The sequence below is a fragment of the Homalodisca vitripennis genome, chromosome 2 (assembly GCF_021130785.1).
Source record: "Homalodisca vitripennis isolate AUS2020 chromosome 2, UT_GWSS_2.1, whole genome shotgun sequence".
In the NCBI taxonomy this organism is placed as follows: Eukaryota; Metazoa; Arthropoda; class Insecta; order Hemiptera; family Cicadellidae; genus Homalodisca; species Homalodisca vitripennis.
This window is the reverse complement of record NC_060208.1, coordinates 51,410,198-51,437,579: the sequence shown is the minus strand read 5'-3', so window position 1 is coordinate 51,437,579 and position 27,382 is coordinate 51,410,198. Positions and strand designations below refer to the sequence as shown.

Sequence of the window (27,382 nt, the reverse complement as noted above, 5' to 3'; positions counted from 1 at the left end):
AGAAAATATATTGATGTATGTGCAGTCATGCTGTTTATGTATGTATGTATATAAATTTAACAAAATTTTCCTGAAATCTATGTTGAAGATTTATCTTAAAAATCGGTATGATACACATTACATATTTATATTCTAAATGTTTCGTAAAGAATAAGTTTATCATGTAAACATGACCTTATCAAATCTTGAAACATTAAATAGTAATCTTTATATAAATAAAGATACTAAACAATCAAACTCTTAAATTCTATGATTTTGTAAAGCTTAAGTGTAGAGCAACCATTGTTAATGGATGAAAAGTAACTAACTGGTGGTGAAAAAATGAGAATAAGATTGAATTATAATAAATTGTACTTTAAAAGTAGTTTTAATTAAATCTGTTAACATTAAACAAATAAGACCGTCATTAATCCGAAGTGGAAGTGATCGTTGTTTGTTAAAATTTTAACGGGGATTTTTGTTGGCAGTAAAAAAATTAGCGGAATGTAACCAGGACGTGGCTTGCGCTGTGCTCTGACATTTAACACAGTATACGAGTAAGTAAGTGCCCTTTCTCGCGAAGGTTGCACCGTCTGCATCAAGCGCGTACCGTATTAACATGTTCACTGTTGCTGAACCGGTTGCATAACTGGTGTCACGTGGTCAGAGCCGATAACTGCGTCGAGAAACACTGACGCCTCCAACATTATAAACCAGAGAATTTACAGACATTCGTGTTTAGGTTCTAGCCGAAATAGAAAATTGTTATTTCTTTAACGCCGATTTTACTTGAACAAAACTTGGCTCAATATGAAAGACTATCGACTAACGAATCAACTAATGAAAAAATGTTCCTTTTTATTTACGGTTTATCTGACATGCAGAAATCATGTGGAAAGTTCATACAGTGGTCAAAAGTCAACAACCATACAGGTAAGGTTTAAAACTATCAATACTAATAACTATTATTAAAGTCTATATAAATTACGTAGTTTACGAGTAGTTATAATGTACAACTATTGTTGCTGGTATAAATTTAATAACAGATTAAACAATATACACTGTATACAGAGATGGAATGAAAGTCCGTTGCACATATAAAGTAGCAGAAACAAATTACACATTACACATGGAACATGCAAGACATGCCATTTGCCTCAAATCTGCAAGACGATCAGTTCATGAAAAGGGAGGAGATCAGTAAAATTACGATATCAAAATATATCTTTTTAGAAAAACATTTTTGTAATTTTACATGTCTTCAATCAGATTAAATATACTTAGAATGTGTGATAGATTTTTATAGATTACTCGAAGCTATGGACAGAAAAAATAGTTTCGTTATAAGTTACTATTGAACCATGCGATAATTATGGTATTTGTAACGTCAGAGTTGTAAATAACAAAAGCACTCGTGAACACAATGAATAATGTATTGCACATCTATGTAAAATTTGACTCTTTGTTTGGATTCAAACTTGCGAAATGTAGGCTAATCAAAATTTAGTAAATTATAAAAGAACTGCGGACTAAAACGATGGCTCAGAATTATAAGGCAAATTTAAGGTAAACTATTTAGAAAAGGCAGATTCGAGGCATTTAAATTCCACTAAATCAACGATGGCTCAGAATTATAAGGCAAATTTAAGGTAAACTATTTAGAAAAGGCAGATTCGAGGCATCTAAATTCCACTAAATCAACGTTTAGGAGAGAATTTTACTCAAGATAAACAATTACTTAACATGCAAATAGAAAGCCAGAAGTACTCTTGAACTGTACACGAGGAGGATCCAGGAGCTGCAAATCCAAGGCGGAGATTCTTTAGTTGGCAATTCAGCCGATGGTGATTAATTTTGTTATTAGTTAATGTTTTCTTCATACTTAGATATTTAGTTGTGGGAAATAAAATAAGTCTTTTTTTGAGCAAATTCGTCTAGAAAGTCAGTGACTTTCTTTCACAGCATCAATGGAAAGTAAGCCAGTGTTATTGAGGCTTACCACTCAATGACCATGGAGATGTCGAAAAGGAACTAGCTAATGAACCAGATCGCCCATTACCTCACCTACCGTGGAGATCCCGGTAACCAGCAGTCACCGTGTCACCTGGAACAGTAGGTTTCACAGCCTAATAGATTCTTACACGTCTCATTGGACGCTTTCGTTCTCGACCTGTAGAAAGCTCTCGGTTGTCGCCGCCGCCCAGCGCCGCAGAGCGAAGTGAAGCGTGGTCGGAAGACTAGAAAGCACTACAAGAGTGGAAGATCCCAAACCTGGCGAGGGGTGAGAAGGGAAGCCCGCTTGTTAGTGAAAACAACAGTACAGTCTGTGTTGACAAAGTTTAATCGGAAAAGTACAGGCACACAATAAAGTTTTTACAAGAAAAAGGGAGCTCTGTGCTGGCACCAACAAGCAGAGATTCTACAGCCAGCGCCATGCCCGCATGCAATGTTCTGATAGGAGATACACATCTTACCCATGAGTCACTCTCGGTACACAAGACGGCGGCCCGGGCTCGCCGATACACACTGACTAGGTTAATACACATCACAGCTGATACAGAACACCGCATCTACGGCTATTGTTACTATTGGAAAGGTGGACGTTATTTGTACTGGGTAGTGGGTGACAAGATGGCACAGGTTGTTACTAGACATAGCCATGCAAGTAAGTCGTACGTTGTAATGTACAAAGCAATAGTTTAATATCACGTTGATGGAGTCCACCCACGGAGCTGTTCCTTTTCCGATCGCATTCGGTGATGTCTATTGTTGGAAAAAGAACAGATGCTGAGAGTTAACCCTGAGGGACTCCTGACTCTATTTCTTGATGATCCTGTATCCGCTGAAACTCGTGGATGTGGTGTCTGAAAGGAGAGTTCCCTCTAGAAGCCAGACGGCGGTGTGGTCTCCGACCTCCAGGTCCAAGAGGGCAACGCTGGAGCCTCCTCCAGCAGCTGGACCTCCTGCAGCGACGACGTCGACCCATTCCGTAGTGTTCGCCTCCCTCTTCTTCAGCATCAGTCTGTACATAATTGACAATCCAATTGTTCGATGCTGTATACATTGGGTAGTTTTAAGATGATCTGTTAATTCACAAGACTCAATTTAGATCCTTGAATTCACTCAATAATGGGCCGTTTAGCTTCAATGGTGCTATAGAAGAGTTTTTCTAAATTATAATGTTATTGAAATTTTACCATTTTATTCCCTCTAAACAAAATTTTTTCCTTCTCTTTTAAGCCTCAGCTTAGCTATGTCGGCTTCGATGTACACTGGCTTATTTTCAGAGTACACACAGTGTTTCGTGTCTATACATGATTGGCCCTCCCCGGGATTTGAACCCGTGATCTCTCAGTTAGATAGCCGAGACTATAACCATTAGTCTACGGAGGAGGACTAAACAACAATTAAATGCTTACTCTACACGGAGGCAAAGTTTTAATTTAAAACAGCTGTTTTCTATTATAGTTAACAGCTGATATGAAAATGTTTGTTGAGGTTATGGTGGAAAGTATTGTTGTTTACAATGGCTAGTAATTCAGAATATATACATACACGATAAGAGAAAAGTTTTCGTAGTTGTTGGTTAACAATGTGAGGGATCATCTCATGGGGGGATATGAATGATTATTTTAGGCCAACAGTTTTTTCAAAACATCATAAACTCAAAATATACTGCCATTCAGAGATGCAACACAAGTATATCGTACTTTACTTTCTGAACAAAACTTAAGAATAACTGGCGTAGCAAACTCGACTGCAAATACATTTAAGACCAGTTGGCCACAATCTCCTATGATTGAACCGTTTGACATAAAGCGATGAAACACACTGTAACCCTAATAAATCTCATATGGCGAATTTCGAACAATTGTTTTTGTTGCACTTAAAATACTGCTGTAACCGAAACTTAGGGTCATAGCTTCGAATCTCGAAAACTTCAAATGACAAAAAAGGTCATGGTGTACTATATAATTTTGAAGGTCTTAGAACTGAACAATTTGGTAAACATGTTTGAAAAACATAGCTGAAAAATATGGTAAGCATGTTTGAAAATGGTAAGCCTTGTCCATATGGCAAAGATTTCTTTTTATAAATTGTTTCTTTTTCTAGTATTTCCTTTTGTACTTACATTTGCGAGTGTCCATTTTTTGAAAGATCGTAATAAAAGCTTTGAAACGGTATGTCGTATGACCATTTTTGCAATTTTTAAGTTCGAAAAACATTGCATTCCCGTGTCCAAACCATTTTAAATGAGAACACGGGTCGTGTTTACTTTATTATAAGACGGTTAGCTTACCTGGTGTTAGGCTTTTCCCCGTAGCCGGCGAAGGCGAACTGGTACAGTCCCGGGCAGTGACACGTGAACTCCCCTGTCTCCAAGCTCCAACCGACCCCACGGTCGTTCAGGACCCTCTGATAGCTGACTTGACCGCCTGGGAGGATGCCGCGCAGCCCGCCCCCAGAGAAGGCTACCGCCCCGCTACAGTCGACGGCGGTGGCAAGCTTACGGGCCCCTATAACGCCCCTAGGCTCGTCCGGCGTAGCAGCCATCACAGCGGCCGCCATCAGCGCGACCGTCACGAGAGATGTCATCCTGGAACAAGGTTAATTGTAACTGACCTAGTTCTATCCTTTAGTTCGGAATGAAACTGTTCCACTGTAATTCAACTTTCTTTACTCGAACTATAGTGCTTGGAGAAAACAATGTGGAAAACAATTGGGTTTGATCCAATGCGTAATTAGGCCTACACCTTTTCAACTATGATACGCCATTATACCGCACTAAAACACGGATACCGTGAATACCCTAAACATGTTACCTAAAATAATTTAATATAACTAAAATATAGACATAAACATTGGAGAACATGTTTGTAATGTTTAATACAAAATATATAAAAGAATAATTTATATTCGGATGCTTTGATTCACAGTAAAAATATTCTTTTCGCTCTTCACCCTACATTTTCTTTAGTATAGATCGTTCATTTTTCTTTTAAGTCTCACACAAATAGTACAGCTCTGCTATAATGATAATATTGTAACAAGTATTACTAATGAACATTATACTATTCAAACGACTAATAGAGAATTACATTGAACTTATTTGGATGATGAATATTTATATTAAGTTGCAGTTCGGATAGCTGTATCAGGGTAGTTGAATAGAAAATATCAAATTCTTATTATCGATCATCCACTTATTATCAAGTGTTATTTCAATAGTGGATGAAATAAACAACAGAATATTTTTAAGTGTCCTGACAGAAGAATGTAGAGGATATTTCTAACTTATACAGACAAATTTTTTAGCATATTTTATACCGAATAAACAAAAATTCTGACAATATATGTCATAAAACTGTTTAAGGTCATCAAAATGTTGTGCTTAACATTTATAAACTCTTAAAAATTAAAATTATTAATAAAAGTTACAGAATTAAAGTCAGCCTTAACTGAGGACAAATAGGTTTGCAATTACTTCAAAATCCAAGTTGTTTGGACATTTTTAATATCAAGGTTACCTACGAAAACAAAACAAAAAGAAGAAAAACAAAAATCGTAAGATAACATACCAAATTACTGGAAAAAAGAAAAAGGTTTAGTAAAGAAAATAAGTACAAAGATAAATTTTTACTTTAGATACTTTTTAGATATGAATCATAGCTTAATTTTCCTAATTTATACTGGATTAATACAACTATGCACTTAGTTATGTTAATAAATTAAGACAAAATTTCTGTCTCTTCCGTGAAAGTGTTTTCTCGTGTGTTTTTTATTCCCCTGAAATTTGATACCACAGTTTTAAAATGGTTTGAAATAATTGTTTTAGTTTTTTGCCCTCAGCATAGAACACGCGTTGTTGTGGCTTTTTCACCTACTACAACAGTCATGTAAAATAAGAATGCAATGACAACGATTTTAAATACAAGTTTATGAAAAAATATATAAACAAACGTATTGCTAGATAAAACGGGATGATGCAGTTATAAGAACATTTTTGACAATTTTAAGGTAAGTACAAAGAATCTCACGAAATTTGAAGGAGACAAAATAATTATATGTTGATTGTGTACTACAATATAGTGCCTGTTGTTCCAGAGACTTGTTGTCAACCGAATATTGCCCCAAGGAGGAATAGACAACCCATAAGTGGAATTTGAGGGTGGCAAGAGGCCATGTAGGTAATTGACAGCGCCGCCCGCCACAATGCGCTGGGTCACGACTTCAAAGAAAGTTGTCATGATTGTCTGTGGAAGTGGTGAAAGGTTTGTCTGATGAGGGAATTAACAGGAAGTTATGATCTGGTTGCTCGTGGCACGCCGCGCCGCCACGCCGCGCGCCGCCACGCTCGAACTGGTCCGTTCTGGAGAAAGCGGTGGCCGGATCCTGCAAGACAGAACACGCCCGTTCTTGCGTTTCGGCTTTTTACGACGGCCGTGATCGCTTTCGTCGCTGATAATGGTGCGTGGCGTGCTGTTGTTGTTTTGTTGCTGCACTTTCGTTGAAGTGTCTTCCACTACCTTGCGAGGGAGGAGACAGTTTTAATATTTCTTGCACAAGATATTCGCATCACGTTTTGCTAGTATGTCACGTCGCCTGTTCCCACGTGTTTAGCGACAATTGTTTGTCGGTTTTGATTGAACTCCGTTGTAGCATGGATACACTTCCTTAGACCCTTCTTATCGACGAATAACCAACTTGTACTTTCTCATTTAGGGTTTATTTGTACTATTAAAGAGACATAATAAGATAAGAAATGTATGTTTACACAACAACCTTAAAATATCTATATAAAAGAGCCCAAACATTAATCGCTATCATAAAAATAAGGTATAAACGATCAGTGAGGCCAGATGTTCTTAATCTAGTTTTGTTAAATATCTTGGATACTATAGAGTATAGATGCCAATGGTTACCTAATTTCGTAGCCTATGTATAGAGCTATAACGAAATCAGATTTCGTCGAGAAAATGTTGGTCTGCAGTATATAGATACAACGAGAGTTATTGTCAGATTTCTAAAAGAGAGTCTAAAAGGATTTGAATAGAGGTATTCCGCCCCCTCTATTTCTTTTTTCAGTCTATATCTAATTTTAAAATCGTCACTGGTACCTTAATTTGGGCAGTACACTTTAATTTAAAATAGTTCCATTGGCGTGCTACAGTATTTATTCTACACAGTTCACATAAATTAGGACGAAAATGACAGGAAGAATTTCATTAATAAACGTTATAACTCAAATTTGCTTTATTTTAACATTTTTTCAATTTCTACCACTGCCGCTTGGTTTACATTGATTGGGCACGATTTAAACAATAATACTACTGCAAGCGAAAGAAAACTAAAATAAGTTTGAATAGGCTTACATTCAGAAAATATAGATATTAGGAAAACTTTAGGTACAATAACCGATCTTATAGTTACATATTAAAGAGATCCTAACAAAATTATTTCAGCTCATCATAGTAAGCAATTTTCACTACAATTTTTATTACAAGCTTTATTACCACTGTATTTATTTAGATTAAATACTTTAACCAGTCGTTTTTAGGTAACATTCAATTACTACACGTTATAAATCCACTTAATCCATTTTAAATCTCTTTACGCTATCCTGCACATGGTGTCACTCAGACTGTCTCAGCTGGATAACACAGTGTTACAGTAGACCAGACCTTAGATAACGTTATAATGTGAGACTACCAAATGTGATGTCCGCTTTCATAAATCCGCCCTCTGCCAGAGTGGCGGGACTGGTTATTGCGCAAGCGAGGCCACAGCTACACAAGTCTCGCCACGCCACGGGTATCGGGTTCTAGTCGGCAAGAACCTGTTCTGACTTGCGCCAATTCCAATTTTTGCAGGCATTGTTTGAACACACGTCTTATAAGGAGGGTCATGTGTAGTTTTTTGTCTGTGTGCGATGATCAGGTTATCTAATCGTGTGCAAGGTTGTCAATGAACGTATTTTATGCATGAATGTTTATCCTCTAAGATAATACAAAAGTATGAGGTCTCAGGCTTCATTTACGAGGGCCGTGTTTTGAACTCTCAGAATAATTCAAATTTTTGCACTGAACTCAGAAATTGTTACATGATGCGTTTTATGATCCTATATTTATCATTTAATTACATATTAAGAGGAATTAAAACATGTTTTGTAATTAACATATCAAATTTACACTACATAAAATCTGTTTATTTAACTTATTTAATTCCAAAACAATTTTATATTTGCACTTGTTATATAAAAAACTTGAGATATAGAAAATGTTTCCTTACAATATTTTCATACTAAGAATACTTAAATATTTTATAGCAAACGGGTTGTTAGAAATTAATCGTGAATATAATGATGAGCATGCCCTGCGTAGTCTTGTGACCACCTTGAATCCAGTTATTTTCGAGAGCGAATTTCAGTGTTGGCATTGGCCACTTTAGTTTTTTGGCACCATTATAAAAATATAAAATTCTTTTATTTGTTAAATACGTAATTTATACATTTTTTTTAACAAACTAAAATAGTAAGGCATTTAGAAACGCCAAAATACTGTCCATCGTTATACTGTAGAAACCGAAACCGATGTGTAAATCATTTATGTGTATTAAAATAAGAATCAACCAATAAATCTGTTAAGGTTATTACATTATTTATTTATTATAATACAATTTATTTATAGTTGAAACTAGCAAAAATAGTCCTAATCAATAGACCGAAACAGTTAGGTTATGTGAGGTCTCGAATCTGCACTACAGCCATAGCCACAGCAATTAGGCGATGTTGTAAGCGCACAGCTGCCACTGCCTTCTAGGGACGGTGAAAGTGGTCTAACTGTAGACAAGGCCGTAGAGCTCACGAGTTGCAACCGCCTCCTGTATCTCGATGCACTCGTTATTTACTCACGTCGCCATGTCTGACTCAACGAACTATACTACTGGAACGCGCACTGCCCATAAGCAGCATGTTGTGTTTTCCGGTCGCACACAGCTGTGCGTTACTGGTGTATCCATGGATTTGCAGGCGCTTAAAGTGGGCAAGAACTCACCAAGTTCTGTACTCCATGCCAATGATGCTGATCTTAGAACACATTAACTTTTTATTGATTTTAAATCTAAGGGTAAATTAAGTAGATCAAGTGATGATGTACGGTATTGAAAATTGTAAAATATTATTATTTACTCTAGTTATCTCAAACAAATGCGACCACTTCTAAATTGACAGGAAGCCACGAGTTACTTTGAATTAAAACTGTGACTAAACTATTTTTTTTTAATAATATCTCATCACATCGAAAAAACAAAAACTTTTGACATTAAAAAAGAAACCAACTTAGAAATAAGGCAAAAATATTGGTCAAAATAATTTTATTTTCTAACACGTAGATTAAGTGTGTCATGTTTGTAAATTTTTTGTAGTTTATTTTGAAATAAAATACTGTCAATAAAAAGTTGTTTTTTTTTCATCTGGGTAATATTTTAATGCCTGTAATATTTGTTTCCGACTTTGTAAGAAAAATAAAAGTCAAAATCTCAGTTATTTTGATATTGCACAAAAATCAGTTTTTTTAACAGAAAATAAAAATCCACGGTAAAAAGCAGCTACTAACATTTGTAATAATAAATAAATTGTAGTATCTAACAATTGTATTAAGTCTACAAGGCGTTTTAAAGTGATATTAGATCATTACTATAATGCCTGCCATATGGGCGGAGTTAGTTCTTGCCCATTTCCAGCGCCTGCAGACTCGGAACGCAGCCCAGGATTTCGGCTCGGTTTCTCCGGCCCAGAGCGCGTTCCATTATTATAATTCGTTGGTCTGACTTGACTTTGTACATGACTAATAGTAACTGCACGTTTTTAGCGCGTTTCACACATTGGATGATTTGATTCGTGTTTAAGATGTAAGGGTATAATTATTTTAATGGATCTTTATAATTATGATTCGTATGTGATATATTTTTTTTAATATCAGAAAATATAAATAACACAGATACATGAACACTGGGTGCCATTTAATTATATAAAAGTTATTAGTTTTTATTTATAGTTGTATAACAGGATCGTATATTTAAGAAATAAATTGGAATGCAAAATATTTACTATAACTTGAACCAAGTGAAAAAAATAATGTACTATAACTGGCGAAACACGCACTCACTTTAATTAACTTCCTACACAAGTGACCTTAGGCGCTTGTCTTTAGTCGCGCAACACTAGTGAACTAGAAAATGCACTTACATAAAGACACTGGTCGTGGTAAAACTGGTGGACTAACTAGTTCATTAGCTTTGATGATAGTTAATGACGTAATCGTTATCGCTGGACCTTTAGCGTGCTTTAACAACCAACTATAGGGTGCTATAATAAAACACCTAGTTTTGTTGTAGTATTTTAATTATAGATTTTTGTAACTCCAAGCATGACATTTTTCATGCCAATAAAAATGTATTAACACTACCTACACAGTTTAAAATGTAATTGAAGCACTTATGCATTTCTGAAACAAAATTATTTACTTGTATAGATCTATTTTTTACAATTGTAGCAACTGTTCGGCACTGAATTCACGATATCCGCACGTCTAGTGTTTCTGTAAATGACTAATTCACGATATCCGCATGTCTAGTGTTCCTATAAATGACTAATTCACGATATCCGCATGTCTGATGTTTCTGTAAATGACTAATTCACGATATCCGCATGTCTAGTGTTTCTGTAAATGACTAATTCACGATATCCGCATGTCTAGTGTTTCTGTAAATGACTAATTCACGATATCCGCATGTATAGTGTTCCTATAAATGACTAATTCACGATATCCGCATGTCTGGTGTTCCTATAAATGACTGCACCGTTTAAATGGCGGAAAATGAACCTTGTTAGAATATATTTTACCAAATAAGTTTTCGGAATTCTTCCAGTTGAATATTTCTACAAGAATTACATCTCTTATAATCAGTATTCATTATAAAACCTCCACTATGCTGGATCAGTCTCGATTATGATTCCGAGCTAGACAACAGCAAACACGTGAAGGTCACAGCCTGTTGAAACTCAACCTCTGTTATTGTCAGCTTGAGTACTCCCGAACTCCCCTGCATACAAAGTGGCCCATTTATTGTGTCGAGTGTCGTTATTGACCTGATTACTCTCTCTACTCGACTGGTTGGCACCACTTTCAACTGGAATAGTGATGTGTAATACGGGATATATGGGCCCAGTAGATACCCTTCTAAGAGGCAGCCAAAAATAATATTTTCAACGTTATTGTACTGTTCAACATCGATAGTATGACATTAACCGGTTAATACGCCGGAATAGTATTTAAATTGTTGTATCGATAACAAGAATTATTCGTTGCATCGATAATATTTGTACTGTAAAGCAATATTACAGAATTGCTTTAGATCATTATGGTGAGGTAAAAGTTGAGTTTCAGAGCAGAAAATTGTCCATTGTTTAGAGTTTAATTTATTTCAAATCCTTAATGCTTTATTTATTGCAAAGCGATTCAACTTCCAGACAAAGTTGAAAGCCTTTTCCGTATGGTACTTATTTTGCAATTCACTGAGATTTAAACTGTTCATTATCTAATTGCGTGACAGAGTAATTGCTACTTTGAAATTGTCAACAGTTTCAACAACAGTTTTCGTCCTTGATTCATGTATAATTATGACTTTCAGAGACTTAAAACACTACGAGGTTCTAAAGGAAGAACTTTACTTGCATATGAAGTTCTTATTTATAGAACAGAGCCTTCGTTAATATCAATATTACTTGATATTATTAATATCAATTTATATTCTAACAATGATTGTTTCAACTTTATTGGTTAAGCGGTATTACTAAAGTATGCTAATAACTGCATTGGTCAGAGAGTTTCCTTCTGCTTGCCAAATCAATCTTTGTCAAACTTGGTTGATGATTTGGATGAAAGTATTCCTATATGAAAAGCCTATAGTCAGAAATAGTGTATAGGCGTATGCGTAGTACAAAACAAACATATCTAATCATATAAGATTATCTCTCTACAATAATGTTTTACAGGATATTAATGATACTGTGGGTGATGATTTACTGGCGATCGCCGTTACCGACTGTAAGCCGGTTAGTTAATCGCGCGGGTAAAGACATATTTGCAGCTTTAATGTCAAGGCGGAGTTCGACTATTGTCCCTGGAGAGACCTCTTTTCTTTCTCTCGTCATTTCAACAACCGGAGACATCACGGATACAGAGAAACTAGAGAGGGAAAACAACCATTGTTCGATGATTATAGACCCAACGAGCTCTGTTGGTGCTTTCAAAACCATTTGCAAATCTATAACAATAAACTACCCAGATAATTTTGTTCCAAAAGAAATTTTAAGTTATATTTTTGATCTACATTACATAAAAATAAATGTTTAAAAAGTCGTGATTAAACACAATTGTACAATTTTAGAATTCATCGCCAATTTAAAAATGGATTATCTATTGGGTAATTAGGTTGGGAACTAGCTGTGAACTCTTGTAATAATGAAGGGGCTTGAAAAGTTATAAATTTATGAAGAGAATTTGTCACTCAGTATAGCATTAAAAGTAAGTCATAGCGTATTTCAAAATATACAGGTGGTTAAAAACTTGCTTTAAAAAATGTACTATTCAAAATACACTCAAATATTTGAAGCATCGGTGAGAGTAAAATTTGTTCTGGCACATAAGTACTATTCGTGATTTCCGATAAAAAGGATAACATTAGCAATTGAATAATTTGAAAAGCGTAACTCTTAAACCATATTTAAAGAAAACTTTACGACTCCCAGATACCAAAGACGAGTAGAGCTGTGGAAAAGCAGTTGTAACAGTTGTGAAGTATTATAACAGGATAATAGGCCTGGGTTGTCGAAAAATTTGTTTTTCATTCTCTGAGAGATGAGATATAGTGTTTAAACTTTGCATGAGTATAGAAGATTAGTTTCTTGCGATAATACTAGTATTAAAATTGATAATTGATATATTATATATATTTTTCCATTATTAATAAATAATAAATCAAAACGGCCAGTCTTGCAATGAAATGTCTCTTTACTAAAAGTTTCAACATTCATTAAGGACTAATATTGTGACCGTATAAAATATGGTCATTCGTCCGGTGCAGTGTTAGCCTACATTTATATAAAGCTTTAATAATGCAAACATAAACACTTTAAAACGTACATAATCTATTGATAAATTAACATAAATTTATTTATTTCAACATTTGGCTATAAACACTAATTATATTGTTCCGTACTATAATATGAAGTTACCACATATGCTTCTCGTCGTAATGTTTTTTTAAGAAATCTGAGCAGTTATTCAAATGTCAAATGGATCGGGTAGCAAAATAAATACTCCGTCATTACTAGAAATTGAACGAGTGGTTTCAGACCGCCCGATCCTCAGTCAAGGTCTACAGCATTCACGTTTGACCTTGGTAACGGTTAACACACGTTGCTCAGACAGACGGACGGACAGACACAATAACGGCGAAGGTCGACACTGGTTCAGAATGTCAGAGATCATTCCTGTTGGACGAATTGAGTAACCTCGATCTGTGCAGAAAAATATAACGGAGTAAAGTCAAATACGCCAACGTGGATTAAGAATGTATAAATGTTGTGAGTGGGATTCGTTTGCCCGTCCATTGATTTTAAATAACGTTCTGTTAAAAATATTTAATACTAGCTGTTTCCCGCGGCTTCGCACGCGTCTCTTAAGCTTTGCCCGTATATTTCTTTGCCTTCAAATAGTGTTTGGATATTTTAATATACGTAACTACTGTGTTGTAATTGCAGTTTATAATGTGCAGGCGCTTTGATAACTTTTATATCTTGCAGTACAGCCTGGTGGTTAGTTACATCAATGGGCATTGCGTATAAACCTTCTACATAGAAAAATACAAATTTTCATAGTGATCGGTCCAATAGTTTCTGAGTCTATAAAGGACAAACACACAAACATTCATTTTTATATATTATGATTGCAGAAACAGTTTAAACAAAATTTGTCGTTTCTCTTAAGCTTACTCTCTATGCTTTAAAACTATAAGTGTAAAGAAATTTATATATAAATATATTTTTTGTCGCATTATATATGTTTACAAAGAACAGCTGATTAAAAATTTGAAAAGACTCTTTCACTTAATAACATATGTTTGCTGCAATGCATTTCTTACGGGTATTTCTGTAACCAGTGGGGCGGAATCCTGAATCGGGAAAGGGATAAAAAGTATCCTATAACCTTCTACAGATCAAGACGAACAAATTAAAAAAAAAATTAGGCGAATCCGTCCAGCCGTTTGTGAGTGATGCTGTTACACACGAACAGTTTCATTTTTATATATATAGATGTGCTAAGATAGACATACAAAAATGGTCCTAAGACACCAAAATGGGATAGCATGTAAACCGATTGTGAGGTGAGTAAATAAACTGATATAGAGATCCACACAAATATAAAATATCGTAACTATACTCATATGTTAAATCAGTTTGGATTTGCTGTTCTAAATATATTTTCCGCAAGCTGTAGTAGCGGCATTACAGCTAACAATATTGGGGTTGTCGTCATTGGAAAACCAAGGAATCAAAACTCGAAACTGGAAACAAATTATTGTTCACAGCTGTAATGATGGATGCCATATACTTCTAATCAGTTTAATGTTTTTAATGGATTAGCACCTATCTCACAGGATTCGCGAGGGGACATCCCCACATCTCGCAGATGTTGAATATTTCGTTAATTTGCACACGATACTATTTCAATGAAGTTTTAAATCCAATAAATGAAGGTTTTGGTATATATTGATACAACTACGTATTGCTAGACGCACTTCACATAGTAGCCTAACTTCGCATACTTTTGTATATTACGTTTCAATGAAACTAGTTTTCTCATTTTCAAGTTTAATCATTTACTGTTAAATAACATCTTTATGCAAATTTATTAAGAAATAATGTTGTACGATAAAAGAGAAATCAAAGGAATGTTTATTTATTAATCACCTATCATTTTTAAGAAAGGAGATTTTCACATTCTTAAGTGAATGAATAGCGGATACTTTTTATGGTTTCTTGAATGGATGATGATGCACAAATTTACTATTGAGATAAACAGCGGTACAATCCAAGCATTCATTCTTCATATTTTAAATTTTGCAAGGCTTTCTTCAAAACCACTTCAAAAGATAGAGAGATCGAGCCACAGCAGTTTGTAATTCGAGACACAGAAAACCATCACTTGTGAAAATTAAGTCAATGTGTAAGGATCTGCTTAGTCTTATGTTGCTTATGAATAAAAGAACAACACAATGTGTATGCTATGCTATATGTAATGTACACACGTCATAACACTCTAGTCACATGTGTTAATGGTCCGCATACAAGACATAATCTGTACGTGTATGAATATAATAATTATTTAGCACTTTTTGAAAGCGGATAAATAACATTTGTTAGTTAAAAAAGTCTACTTAATTACATAGAGGAAGACAAAACATCGTAACTCTGCGTCAGCAACTTGACTAGTTAACAAAACATGATGTAATGGGGGCGAGCATAAGAGGCGCCCGGGTAGTGGCGTAGTGTCGTAATGTTAACAGAGTGTTTCTTCATGATTTTATCGTCTGACCTCTTTATTTTGTCGGACTGAACCTGATAATATAAGAAACAATTTGCGTTCAAAACGTGTATACTTCGCGAATTTTAGTTAACTATCGCAAATAAGGTTTCATTATTTAAGTAAAATATTTAGTAAGTTCCACTGAAGTAAGTACAATAGAGAACTATGCAAAATTAAACTTTAAAATGCTAAACTAATTATCTATTTAAACAAAATTAAGTTAGTTAGTTTGAAATGCCTTTAGGAAACGAAAGTTAATTTAAAATATAGATTTGCGATTAATTATGAGTTGTAGATTTTGTGATAGAATTCTGCTCGAGTGGGAAGAATATGCCTCTGACACTTTTTTGCGAAAAGCACTTAGGTTATCAAAGCCCTTGGTAAAGGCTGACACTTACTCGAATATTGGTAGTATCAGGTTGCCATGCAATGTATACCAGCACACGTCTTTCGGACTGCAAAATTAAATCCAACATTTCGATAAATATTTTAATAATTTGTAAAAGGGTGGTTTGCGCGTTCGCTACAAATTCGTATTTAATAGAGTCGTGGTCTGTTACGAGTTAAATTAAGTTTTTGTTTTATTTGTTGAATGAAAAAAAAATGTTTATGTTAATACCTTTGAATGATGTGTTAAGCCAAACGTCGCATTAACATGTGCCAAATTATTGTGCCATCGCTACATACCAAACCCTTTTATATCCAATAAGAAAGGAAAACGAAACATTCGAGTATTTTCTATTTTATTTATATAATGAATTCGTGCAGAAAATACACGTTTGCATTAAAAATTTTAAAATACCCACCAAATTGCCAATCGACAAAGAATTTTGTTATTGATAAGGGTTTTTTCTAAACACAAACGAAGGAAGAACGTCAGTCTTCAATACTGGTTTATGACATCTCGATGGTATATATGAACAACACACTTCCAGCGTTCTCGGATGATGATGGATCGAACATCTATAACGAAGTAAGAGTGAGATAGTTCGTTCATTTTATTGATATTTCGAACTTTTCCCTTGTTTCCTTGGCATTCCTGGGAGGACAGTAATAATAAAACTTGCATAAATTTAATTATTGCACTGTTTACTGATCCTTTAAGTTTCCACTGTATTACGGTACGACTGAGATCACTGAACGACATGTCTTGGCTGTTCCATGGCATCAACTCGAGAGGCTGTGGACATGAAGGAGATATGAAAGTTAAGTGCAGAGCGGTACCTTTCTCCTACGGCTGTGACGTAACACGTAGGTGTTAGGTAAGCGCTGTCAGAGTGACCTCATGCAGCCATAGAGGTATAAATTGAACTTAATTAGACCTATACAGAGAAAAATGAAGTTTTACACATCAAATAAAGGCTGGAAATTTAACCTTTTATGCGAGTGATGGTATTTAATCTTTTCAGGAAAAAAGTCCGTGAAGGACAATGGAAATCTTAAATACTCATAGCAACAATCCTTAAGTTACATCGTCGTATCAAAACAAGAAAAATTACGCTTTAAAAAATAAAACTTGAAAAACATTGTAAGATATGGTGAACATATGAAATGTTTGGGTATAATTGACAGAATATACTGCATAACTTCATGCACGTGTTTTATCATAGAACTAACTAGAAAAATAAAGTTTTGGATAGAGAGGTATAAACGATATAAGCTGCAACGTGTCACGAATAGTATTTTTCAAACGAACTTTTTGTTGTATGAATTTCCTTCTGAACATAAAAAGGAAGCTAAATACTTCTATAAAGAACTCATCGTTTGATACACCATTTTATATCTAACGACAATACTATACTAAACCATTATTTTGAGATTTGTAAAGGAATATGTAGAGAAAGAATCAAAACTAAACATAGAGGATTACATTTTTACAGATTTGTACATATTTAATTATTTTCTTTAAAACCCCAAAATTGAACGGACGAAATCGAGTTTTGACATAATTATCCAGTTTTGAGTGTCAAACCAAGAAGACTTTAGTCCATGGGGAAATATTCCATATAATGTTCAAAGTATTTCCACATTTCTCTGTGCTTTTTAATGGGAATTTCTTTCCACGCCATTGGCATTGTAATTGATTACTAAACATTTTTGAGAGAAGGTCCAAGCCCAATTGCAAAATGTATTGACCTTCCCGGGAAACGAACGCATGACCCCTCAATTAGTAACTCGCAGGCATACCATATAAGGCATAATTTCAGAGTTCTCGCTCCTTTGACCTTTCCTTATCCTGGGCGTAATGCTGAGACTGTGTAACTGAGAAATTACAACTTCGATCCTCGGTGTTGATATAAAATGTTGTGTTTTAAATTTAAAAACAGAGCTCATCACGACAGAATAGCCAAACGAAGTCATATACTATACATTTTAAACATTTCTCACAACATAGTTTATATGAACAGGCCCAAGTATCAACCATAACGTTTACACCAATTTCAAGAAGTAAAAAAATTATGGTTGCCTGTAAAGTCGGTTTTACGGGCGAAGATTTTACGTGACAACGTCTTTTTCTCGGTAGAATATTTATTGATATGAATATTATTAAATTGCACAATAGGAACAAGGAATTGAATGAAAATAAGAATTGCACAAATTTTAACTATAGAAATATATTTTGTTTACTAAAACATTGTACATAATTTGAAATTAATTAAAATTTGTTATTGTAAATGGTAAAGTTGAATAAAACATTTACTAAAATTGGAATTTGAAATTCTTGCTAAACACAGTTAAATTCTAACTCCGCGCGTGGTGATTGGTCGGTTTAGTTCGTTTGTTTGGTCGCACTGTTATGACAGGTTAGAGGTTATAATTTGTTATTTTAAATGTTTGACTAGCAATACGCGCTGTTTCTTCTCAATCGACTGAATTACGATTGATTGCAGAGTGATTTAAACTAATAATTTACTTAACACTATCAACATTTGTCAATAGTATGACATAACCTATAAACTCAGTTTCTCAACTTTTGTGTCAATCTAACAATTAATCAATCAATCATAGTTTACGATAATGAAATATCAGTGTACAATTATTTACCTTTATTGTTGTAGTTGTTGTAAATGACGAATCTAAGCACTCCACATTTTCACGAATAAACATAGTTATCTGCTTTATCCCGTGCGGCGGACCCACAGTTATCTGCTTTATCCCGTGCGGATCCCGTGCGGCGGACCCACTGGACGGGCATCGTAACGTTACCGGGCGTTACACTTTTTCATGAGTGACTCCGAGCCGCAACCTAATTTAAGACGTTGTCACGTCAAAAAGTATTTTATTTACTCTCCTTAAATTATACCCCTAATTTTATCAGCTAATTCGGAGTGAAAATACTAAATATAAAAGAGGCTATTATGTATACTAAAATCAGTTATGTATAATGTAGAAGAGAATCTAAAGTTTAAACAGTTTTTACACCACAAGAACAATAATTAATTGTTTTTTATATCACTTGACTTGTATACTAATAATCTTTTAAATGCAGAGAATATGCCTTGGATTTTTTGGATTATGGAAGAAGAGCAGCTGTTCGGAATCGAATGAAATTAAATTACACCCCTATCTTTATTTGTTTTAATGTAGGGCCAATGACTCAAGTTAAGTTGCTGGGTTCCATGGGATAGAATCCCCAATTGTATTTTATGATTTAAATTTTATTTTAAATTATTTCAGCTAGACAGACACTTTAGACTCAAAATTAATTAACTTTCCTCAAATTTATATAATAACGAAGCCAAACGAAAAATGTACAATAATTGGATTTTTGTATATAAATACTTAATTGAACATCTCTTAATTGAATTTCTCGAAAAACGAATGTGGCTGGATTTTTTTTAAAGGCCTGTAGAGAAACACACAAGTATACAAGTATATTCTCTTGAAAAGTATGTAAAATCTGTTCTAGGGAGCAAGATCGCTCAACATTTATTTAACCTCCCGATCATAGGGGTACCTACGATGACGACCCCTCGGCAGCTCATCTTGCTGCGGGGAGTCGCGAACAAGACTAAGGAGGAATTTCCTCTGAAGGATAGCTCCGTTGTATTTTTTATTTGTCCCCTTCGCTCCTTTTACAGATTCCTCCCACGCGGAGAGATCCGTGAGCAACGACTCACTGATTCACGAAACCCACGTTGCTTCTCCCACGTATATGATAAATGGTACCTTGTATGCCATACCAGGAGAGAGAAGCGCCTACTGAGTGAAGAAAGGATTGTTTAAAAAATGAAAACGTCTACAAATTGAGATGGAAACGTGTCCGCCCGCCTGCACGATATCTCAGTCGTCTGGGTTACTAGACCGGGACCAGAGCCAATTTGCATTGTATAAACACACAACCTGGTTTTTGTGAAATCCATAAACTTTCCCTAAGGCAGAAATCAATCGTCAGCCCCGCTAGTTTTGGTTGAGTTCGGAATCGGAGGTTGTTAAAAGGGTTACACATACCATAATACATTTTTATAGGTAATACATTTTAGTTTTGCATAATACTTAGCATTGATTATTTTGTTACATTTTTATTGTACATTAACACTATGAAATGATAGATCTTACAACATGACGTCAGACAATTACATTATAGTAATATCATCGTATGTCAACTGGAGAAATTCGCCATAACAGCCAAATGGTAACTTATATCTTTATCTCGTTGTCTAATGCTGATTTAACTTTTTATTTATGAGGTTGAATATCCGTTTAAAGTGTGCCAAGCTAAAAATACACGACATAAAAATGTATAGTTTAATGTTAGCATTGTGTCTTTCCGTTTCATATCGTCTCCACCAAAACAAGCGCGGCACGAAGCCCTCAGTTGTGTGCTTAAACAACATAAAATTTGACTTTCGGTTCACAGACTATGTAAACCGCATGTATTTGCCAACAGAAGACCGAACTTTAAAAATTTTACATCACTCTCGCTACTCAGGAGACAATCCTGGCGGAGGTTTTAGAGAAATTATATTAAGGGTGTTCACAAAAGGGTGTCACAAACTTCTGTGGGTGATAGTATTCATCATTTCAAGCAGAAAATGTCGAAAAATGTGTCGTTTAGCCGCTAGCCGCCATTTTGTATTTTTATACAAAAGTTAATATCTCTAGAACTATTTAAGCTAAGGAAGCCAAACGTGACACATAAGTTTGAATAGATAAAAGAAAAAAAAAAACATAATTGTGTTATTTTCTTTAATACTAACAAAATAGCGTCTGTTGAAAATATTTAAAGTTAAACAAAAAAAACCTCGTATAATTATAAAACATGTACTTGATACAAACTATTTGACCGATTTTATTAAAACTACAACGGTACTTGTTCCAACGAAATCAGTCAGTGCATAAGGGGGCACGACCACTTTCAAGATACCCTTGCACAAGCCAGGACCAACAAACCACTGATAACTCTCAACTGTGACATTTTTGGCACTCCTAGCCAAAGGTGATCCAAGACGAAGGTGATCTTGAACTAAACTAAAAATTCGCAATAAAAAAACCCTTCCCACCATAGCTACGTTACGTGTAGCAAATTCGGTTGCTCAATTGTTCACCTGATGAGGAAACCTCTAAACCACACTATATTTCGTTGTCTAAGTGTCTCTGATGCCGAAGTGATGAAAAGAGTTCGTTTTGAGGTTCTTAGTCACCGAGTTTTTTTTAATCTTTTCAGATGTGCATGATTCTAGACTCCAGGAGTCAAGTCTGTGACAGCGTCAGAGAGTATTAAGAGGAAGGTGTACTGGAGGTAAAATCAACATTCATACTAAATAGCGTAATTGAGTGCACAAACAACATCCAATATCCATATATTTCTGTACTAATACAATAAGACTGCCACTAGTAGTAGGGCGTGTGCAATACTAACAGGACACAGTTCATTTGCTAAAGGTTTACGCGAAACGAATCGACGTTTTTATGAACTCACGATTACGCAACAAAATACCTCACAATAAAATGTTCAACCTTTTGCGGCAAGTTTAATGAACCTACCCTTAATAAGTTACAACAGTAAAACACTGAATGGGCACATAAATAGTTATTTTTATTATCTAGTTAGACACAGTTATTTTTCCACATTCTGTCTATAAGAAATGAGAAAAAACTGCAAGTCGTTTTATAGCGTGACATAATAAGAACACGAAATGACAATAATAAAAATCTAATAGTACTTTCAAAAATGACTGCTGCTATTTACAAATATCTGGTCGTCGATTTGAGAAATAATCGATTTGATTCTGACAAAAAACAAATGAAAACTGTATGGCTTATAAAAACACTTATAAATGGAATATATCGACATTTACACAACTCATCCAAGTTTCGGGAAGGTGTTCAAGAAACAAATTTGAGAGATATTTATAATCTTTACAACCAAATGCTCCACTTCATATTCAAAGCTAGTCATAGGGGCCGAAATTGGGATATTAATAAATGTAAGATATCTTGTTAGTAAATAACCTCATGCATATTTAAAACAATGAACAATGTACTATGCTACCAACAAATATCGTGAGGCAACGACGCTGTACCTTGATCCGGGATGTGAATAATTTTATATATTTAGGCGACCATTCCTTAGTTTCCTTACGCTGCGCAGTATTTAACTAAAAAATTTAGGATTGTGGTTCATGGTGATCCGTGACGAAATAATAATAACTGAAAAATATAAAATAAAAACATTATAATACACAATAATATGTTGTAATAGTATTTTAATCGCACGCTGATAGAATGTAATGTTTTTAAATGCGTTGGATACCTACAAAACAATCCATGATTAATCATCAATTATCTCTCACGATATACTGAGCTGATTTAAAAGTATTTTTGCAATATCGAGGAAAAATGTGTTACGGCTCTTTATCTTTAACTAACTAAGGGCAGATCCAACCATTCGTTGTCAAAGAGAGGGAGCGAATCCGCTCGTTTTCAGGAGGTCTGGAGGATACAACATTCCTCCAAGGGTAAAAGAGTAGTTTAAAAAATATCCCCGGGTGAGTTTTAAAAACCTATTTTTATAGAATTTCGTCTTGCTGAACCCAGTTAGATAACTACTACATATGATGTGCTTTGTAACAATGGCAAAGGAACATTATACGTTACTCCACGGGTTACCAGAATCTATTTATATTATATTGATATATTTCTGTGTATTATATTTCTGTGTATACACAAAAATGTGATGTTACGTAATTTTATCTTTCAATAAAATGAATGTGGGAAGAATGTAGATCTGAGAGTTATTCCTTGTGGCACGCCAAATCTGTCCTGAAACTGCGTTTCCAGACGATTGACGACATTGCCTTAAAATGGACAACTTTCCCCCACCCTCACGCCCTATAAGCCGAGATAAGTGACCTGCCCACGTCTTAGGTCGCAAAAAGGTGACCGGTCGCCCTTGGTAGAGTTACCGGTCACCGGTGGGTGTGCCTGTCCTTGGCCCTACGCTGAATAATGATACTCAGTCTGCTCTTATCCGTTAGCCGTCTGGTTGTCTGCATGGATGTAATCCCAACCTACGCTATCGGTTTTCTTGTTCTCGGCCCGTGATCAGGCACTCCCTATGTTTGGTTCAGCTCTTCCTTGGCGGGTAGACAGCCTTTGTGGTGGGATTCTATAATCCAGCTACTAAGAGGTTACGTTTGGAATATTGTGACTACGAGGTCTGGTCACTGTATTCCTTAATTCATTTGCTATTTACTGATCATAAGGAGAAATCAGGTCCAGCTCTTTGATCATTCTCTTAGATTGCTTTTGTTTCTTTTTTCTGGATGATTGTAATATGAATGTACTAGAAAACATTAATGTTTAGTAAAAAATACAGTATTTTTTCAGAATATAGTACAGCCAATTATTTAAAGCTGTAAATCTCAATCAATTCTGTATCGTGCTGTAGTGCACTATGAGCAATTCATCAGCACTTGTCACAGTAGGCGAGAATGTAAACTAAGAATCTTAAGTTAGATTCCTTTTCAAGCAGAGTTTACAACCTCACTTAAAGATTAAGGGTGGTTTGGCACAGACCAATTACAATGTCCAAGGTGATGGAAACAGCCACACAGTCCAAGTGGAAATATATAGTAAACCTGGCACATTCTACATAGGCGATGTACTGAAATCTTGGCTGCATGAGATCAGCGATACCTTGAATTCTGAGTGGTTTTGGAACTGAATAGAGCACAAAAATTAAATATTTTTAATGACTTTACTTAACCTTATTAATCAAATTTTTAATATCAAGTGGTCTATACACGTGGTGTTCTTGAAGGATGGATAATAACAACAGTTTAGAGAAGGTTTCTAACACTAATTAATTAAATAATTGTGACTTGTGGTTAGGAAACTTGTCGTGAAAGTGCAAGAGCATTTGTTGCAAGAGATACATTCCACAGTAAATATAGTATATTGCGGAGGATGTTACAACATGGATTGGAAGTTAATTTATGTTTATTGCCACTTTTCCATACGTACTAGTATTGTAAATAATCATATCCACATTTTCAGCATTTTGTGTGGGTTAGTGTCAAAATGACCAGTATACTACTTAAAATGCCTAAAATTCGTAGTCGAGGGAAAATGTGTAAATTTTAAATTTCATAAAAAGATTGACCTGAGCCAAAACAGTGTTTTACCTTCCATATTATACTAGTCTATGCTCTGATGTTAAATAACAGCCAAGTTATGTAATCTTTGTACGAAGTGAAATAAAAGTCTAGCTAGCTCCGCTATAAGAGACGTTGAATAGTCGACTAGATACCTCCTCTTTACATGATGTTAAATAACAGTCCAGTTGTCTCATCTTTGTACGAAGTTAAATAAAAGTCTAGCTAGCTCCACTATAAGAGACGTTGAATAGTCGACTAGTTACCTCCTCTTTACATGATGTTAAATAACAGTCCAGTTGTCTCATCTTTGTACGAAGTTAAATAAAAGTCTAGCTAGCTCCGCTATAAGAGACGTTGAATAGTCGACTAGTTACCTCCTCTTTACAATATGTTAAATAACAGTCCAGTTGTCTCATCTTTGTACGAGGTCAAATAAAAGTCTTGCTAGCTTCGCTATAAGAGACGTTGAATAGTCGACTAGTTATCTCCTCTTTACATGATGTTAAATAACAGTCCAGTTGTCTCATCTTTGTACGAAGTTAAATAAAAGTCTAGCTAGCTCCGCTATAAGAGACGTTGAACAGTCGACTAGGTACCTCCTCTTTACATGACTGTTAAATAACAGACCAGTTATCACACCTTTGTACGAGGTTAAATAGAAGTCTAGCTAGCTCCGCTATAAGAGACATTGAACAGTCGACTAGGTATCTCCTCTTTACATGACTGTTAAATAACAGACCAGTTATCACACCTTTGTACGAGGTTAAATAGAAGTCTAGTTAGCTCCGCTATAAGAGACGTTGAGTAGTCGAATAGGTAAATCCTCTTTACGTGATGTAAAATAATAATCTTGCTCCTTCCACTTTACACAGGATACTAATTAATAATTTTATTATAAGCGCGTTATTACGAATATCGGAGACGTATGTAGATATTGTACTGTGTAAAATGTGTTAGTATCCCATACTTAAAGTGTTTAAGGTTTTTACTTACGTCTGGGGGCTTTTAGAACGTGACAAGGGGGCATTTTCGAAGAGACCCGTACTCCAGATGTTAGGGAAAGTATATGTATTAATTAGTGACTTTATGTTATTCATTACATTGTATGGGTAAGAACGGTTTGAGACCTCCCAAAACTCAAATCCTGAATGCGCCAATGAAACATAACAAACTCACCTACAAAGGAAGATACGAGTACAGGTATAGGCCTAATAAACTAGCTCGAACCGAGAATACGAGCGCCTTTAACGCTGAAACGCAATTTCTACTTCTTGCCGGTAGCTAAATCACTTCAAAGCGCCTTCTTTCTCATAATATGTCAAGATATTCTCCCCGTTATTAAAAAGCCAGAGAGAAACTTGAGTTTGGTTATCCTATATATATATATATATATATATATATATATATATATATATATTTATATATATTATATATATTACAAACACTAAATGAGCTAAAATTATGGTATTGCCTCTAAATAAAATAATGTTCTTATTTATTGTATTAGTACCTGATTTTTATTGTATTTTTAGTTTGATCATACTAAATTTATTTCAGAGCAAAGTTTTATTCCTCGCTGTTGTTTTAAACCAGGCCTGAAATGGTAATGCTTATACTGATATTAAAAAGAAATAAGTTAACTTTTAGCAACCCAACGTAATTTAATCAATTAATAAAATTAAATATTTGAAACAATTTAATATTTGTGCCACAGTAATGCCATATTAATTGTAATGAAATAAACCATTATGTTATGATAGTTTATTTCGTTATGTCAAATTATGGAGATTAATATATATATATATATATATATATATATATATATATATATATATATATATATAAACAGTGTTTGTTTTGACATAATATTATAAACATTGAGATACCAGTCTGTTTTTACGTCATATCATAAATAATAATGTATTGTTTTGATATGAAGGTTCCGCAGATTGATTTACGAGTATTTTGATATCATATTAAACACATGGAAGTACCTATTTTAATGTTACGTCAGATATACGCTCTAAAAGTAATAAATATATATCTTGGGTATCGAAAAATTTATATTTAAAAAATCTAAAATGGAGCTACATTTACTTTATAAGGCCCTATTTGTTTCTTCAGAGATTGGTTATACTATATTTTTGATTAATTTGTTAATTATAAATATTCGTTAGTCAAGGCAAATGTTACACTTGCAATGTAAGGCTTAGCAGGATTACCATTTATAGAGATATAATTCTCCAATTTTAAACCGGTCTTCACAATTAATTACGAGTGCGTGGAAAGTTCGCTTTTTTCTTTTCGCACTTAAAAAGCTGAGCAAGAGTGTAGAAACACAATAAAAACGTTACACTGAATACTTGTGAACTTCATCATTATTTAGAATATGTAATATTTGTAAATTGTGTATATATAAGACCAAGAAGTGACTGTTAAAAATGTTTTTAACTTGAGTATCGACAATTATATGCCACTGTTGATTATTCATGTTATTCAAATAATTTGACAATATATAACAAATACACTTTTTAAATTGAAGTATAATATTTAAAAGAATGTATTACCTGTATAGCAGGATGCCAGGCAATCTATACCATCCCGTAGGACGACCTTCCAGGACGAAGGACGAGGCACGACTGACTCCGAGGGTCCGCGGTGGTCGTCCTCCCCACAGCTAGTACCGCCAGCAGCGCGCGCAGACAGCTGACAACTTCTCCCGCCACGTAGCAGTCGCGGGCGCGGCGCAACAGATCCAAATCAGCTGTTCAGATTTAGAACGATTACTTTTACTTTCGAATGCGAATGCGCTGACCGGTGCCTGTTGTGGCGACGCGTGTTTTGTAGGCGTTGCCAAACACTGAAATCCACCATGACTGTCCGCACAGACGAAGTAGAGCGGGGAAAATTACCAGCTGTGTGGTTTACTCCTTGAATTGAGCATTACCTAAGTCACCAGGCATAGTTTGTTGCATTTTGTTTGTTTGCTAAGTTAAAAATGCTGCAATGTACGAGGTTGTTGTGACTTAACCCGCCTTCAATGACAAAAATTGTTCGAGAATGAGGAATACCAGGACTTTTTGGGTTTTTTTTTTAATGAAACACAACTACTTATACTTGTTTTAATCAAATGATTATTTCACTAAAAAT

General features: G+C 34.8%; 1 protein-coding gene and 1 long non-coding RNA gene across 2 annotated transcripts; one reads left to right on the top strand and one right to left on the bottom strand.

Moving 5' to 3' along the window:
- The first annotated feature begins 101 nt into the window (after window positions 1-101).
- Window positions 102-2,745, top strand: LOC124353929. The gene is made up of 2 exons (XR_006921645.1): window positions 102-1,545; window positions 1,629-2,745. It is a non-coding gene; the product is annotated as an uncharacterized LOC124353929 (long non-coding RNA).
- Window positions 2,303-26,951, bottom strand: LOC124353928. The gene is made up of 3 exons (XM_046803990.1): window positions 26,800-26,951; window positions 4,280-4,576; window positions 2,303-3,001 (listed from the first exon to the last, which is right to left on the bottom strand). Exons 2-3 carry the CDS (start codon window positions 4,573-4,575, stop codon window positions 2,797-2,799), a joined length of 501 nt encoding a protein of 166 aa, XP_046659946.1. The 5' UTR covers window position 4,576; window positions 26,800-26,951; the 3' UTR covers window positions 2,303-2,796.
- Window positions 26,952-27,382: the final 431 nt, after the last annotated feature.

Coding starts and splice junctions, on each gene's coding strand:
- LOC124353928 (XM_046803990.1), bottom strand. CDS start 4,575: ATGACATCTCTCGTGACGGTCGCGCTGATGGCGGCCGCTGTGATGGCT. Junction 3,002..4,279: donor GGGGAAAAGCCTAACACCAG/GTAAGCTAACCG, acceptor AATTATGTACAG/ACTGATGCTGAAGAAGAGGG.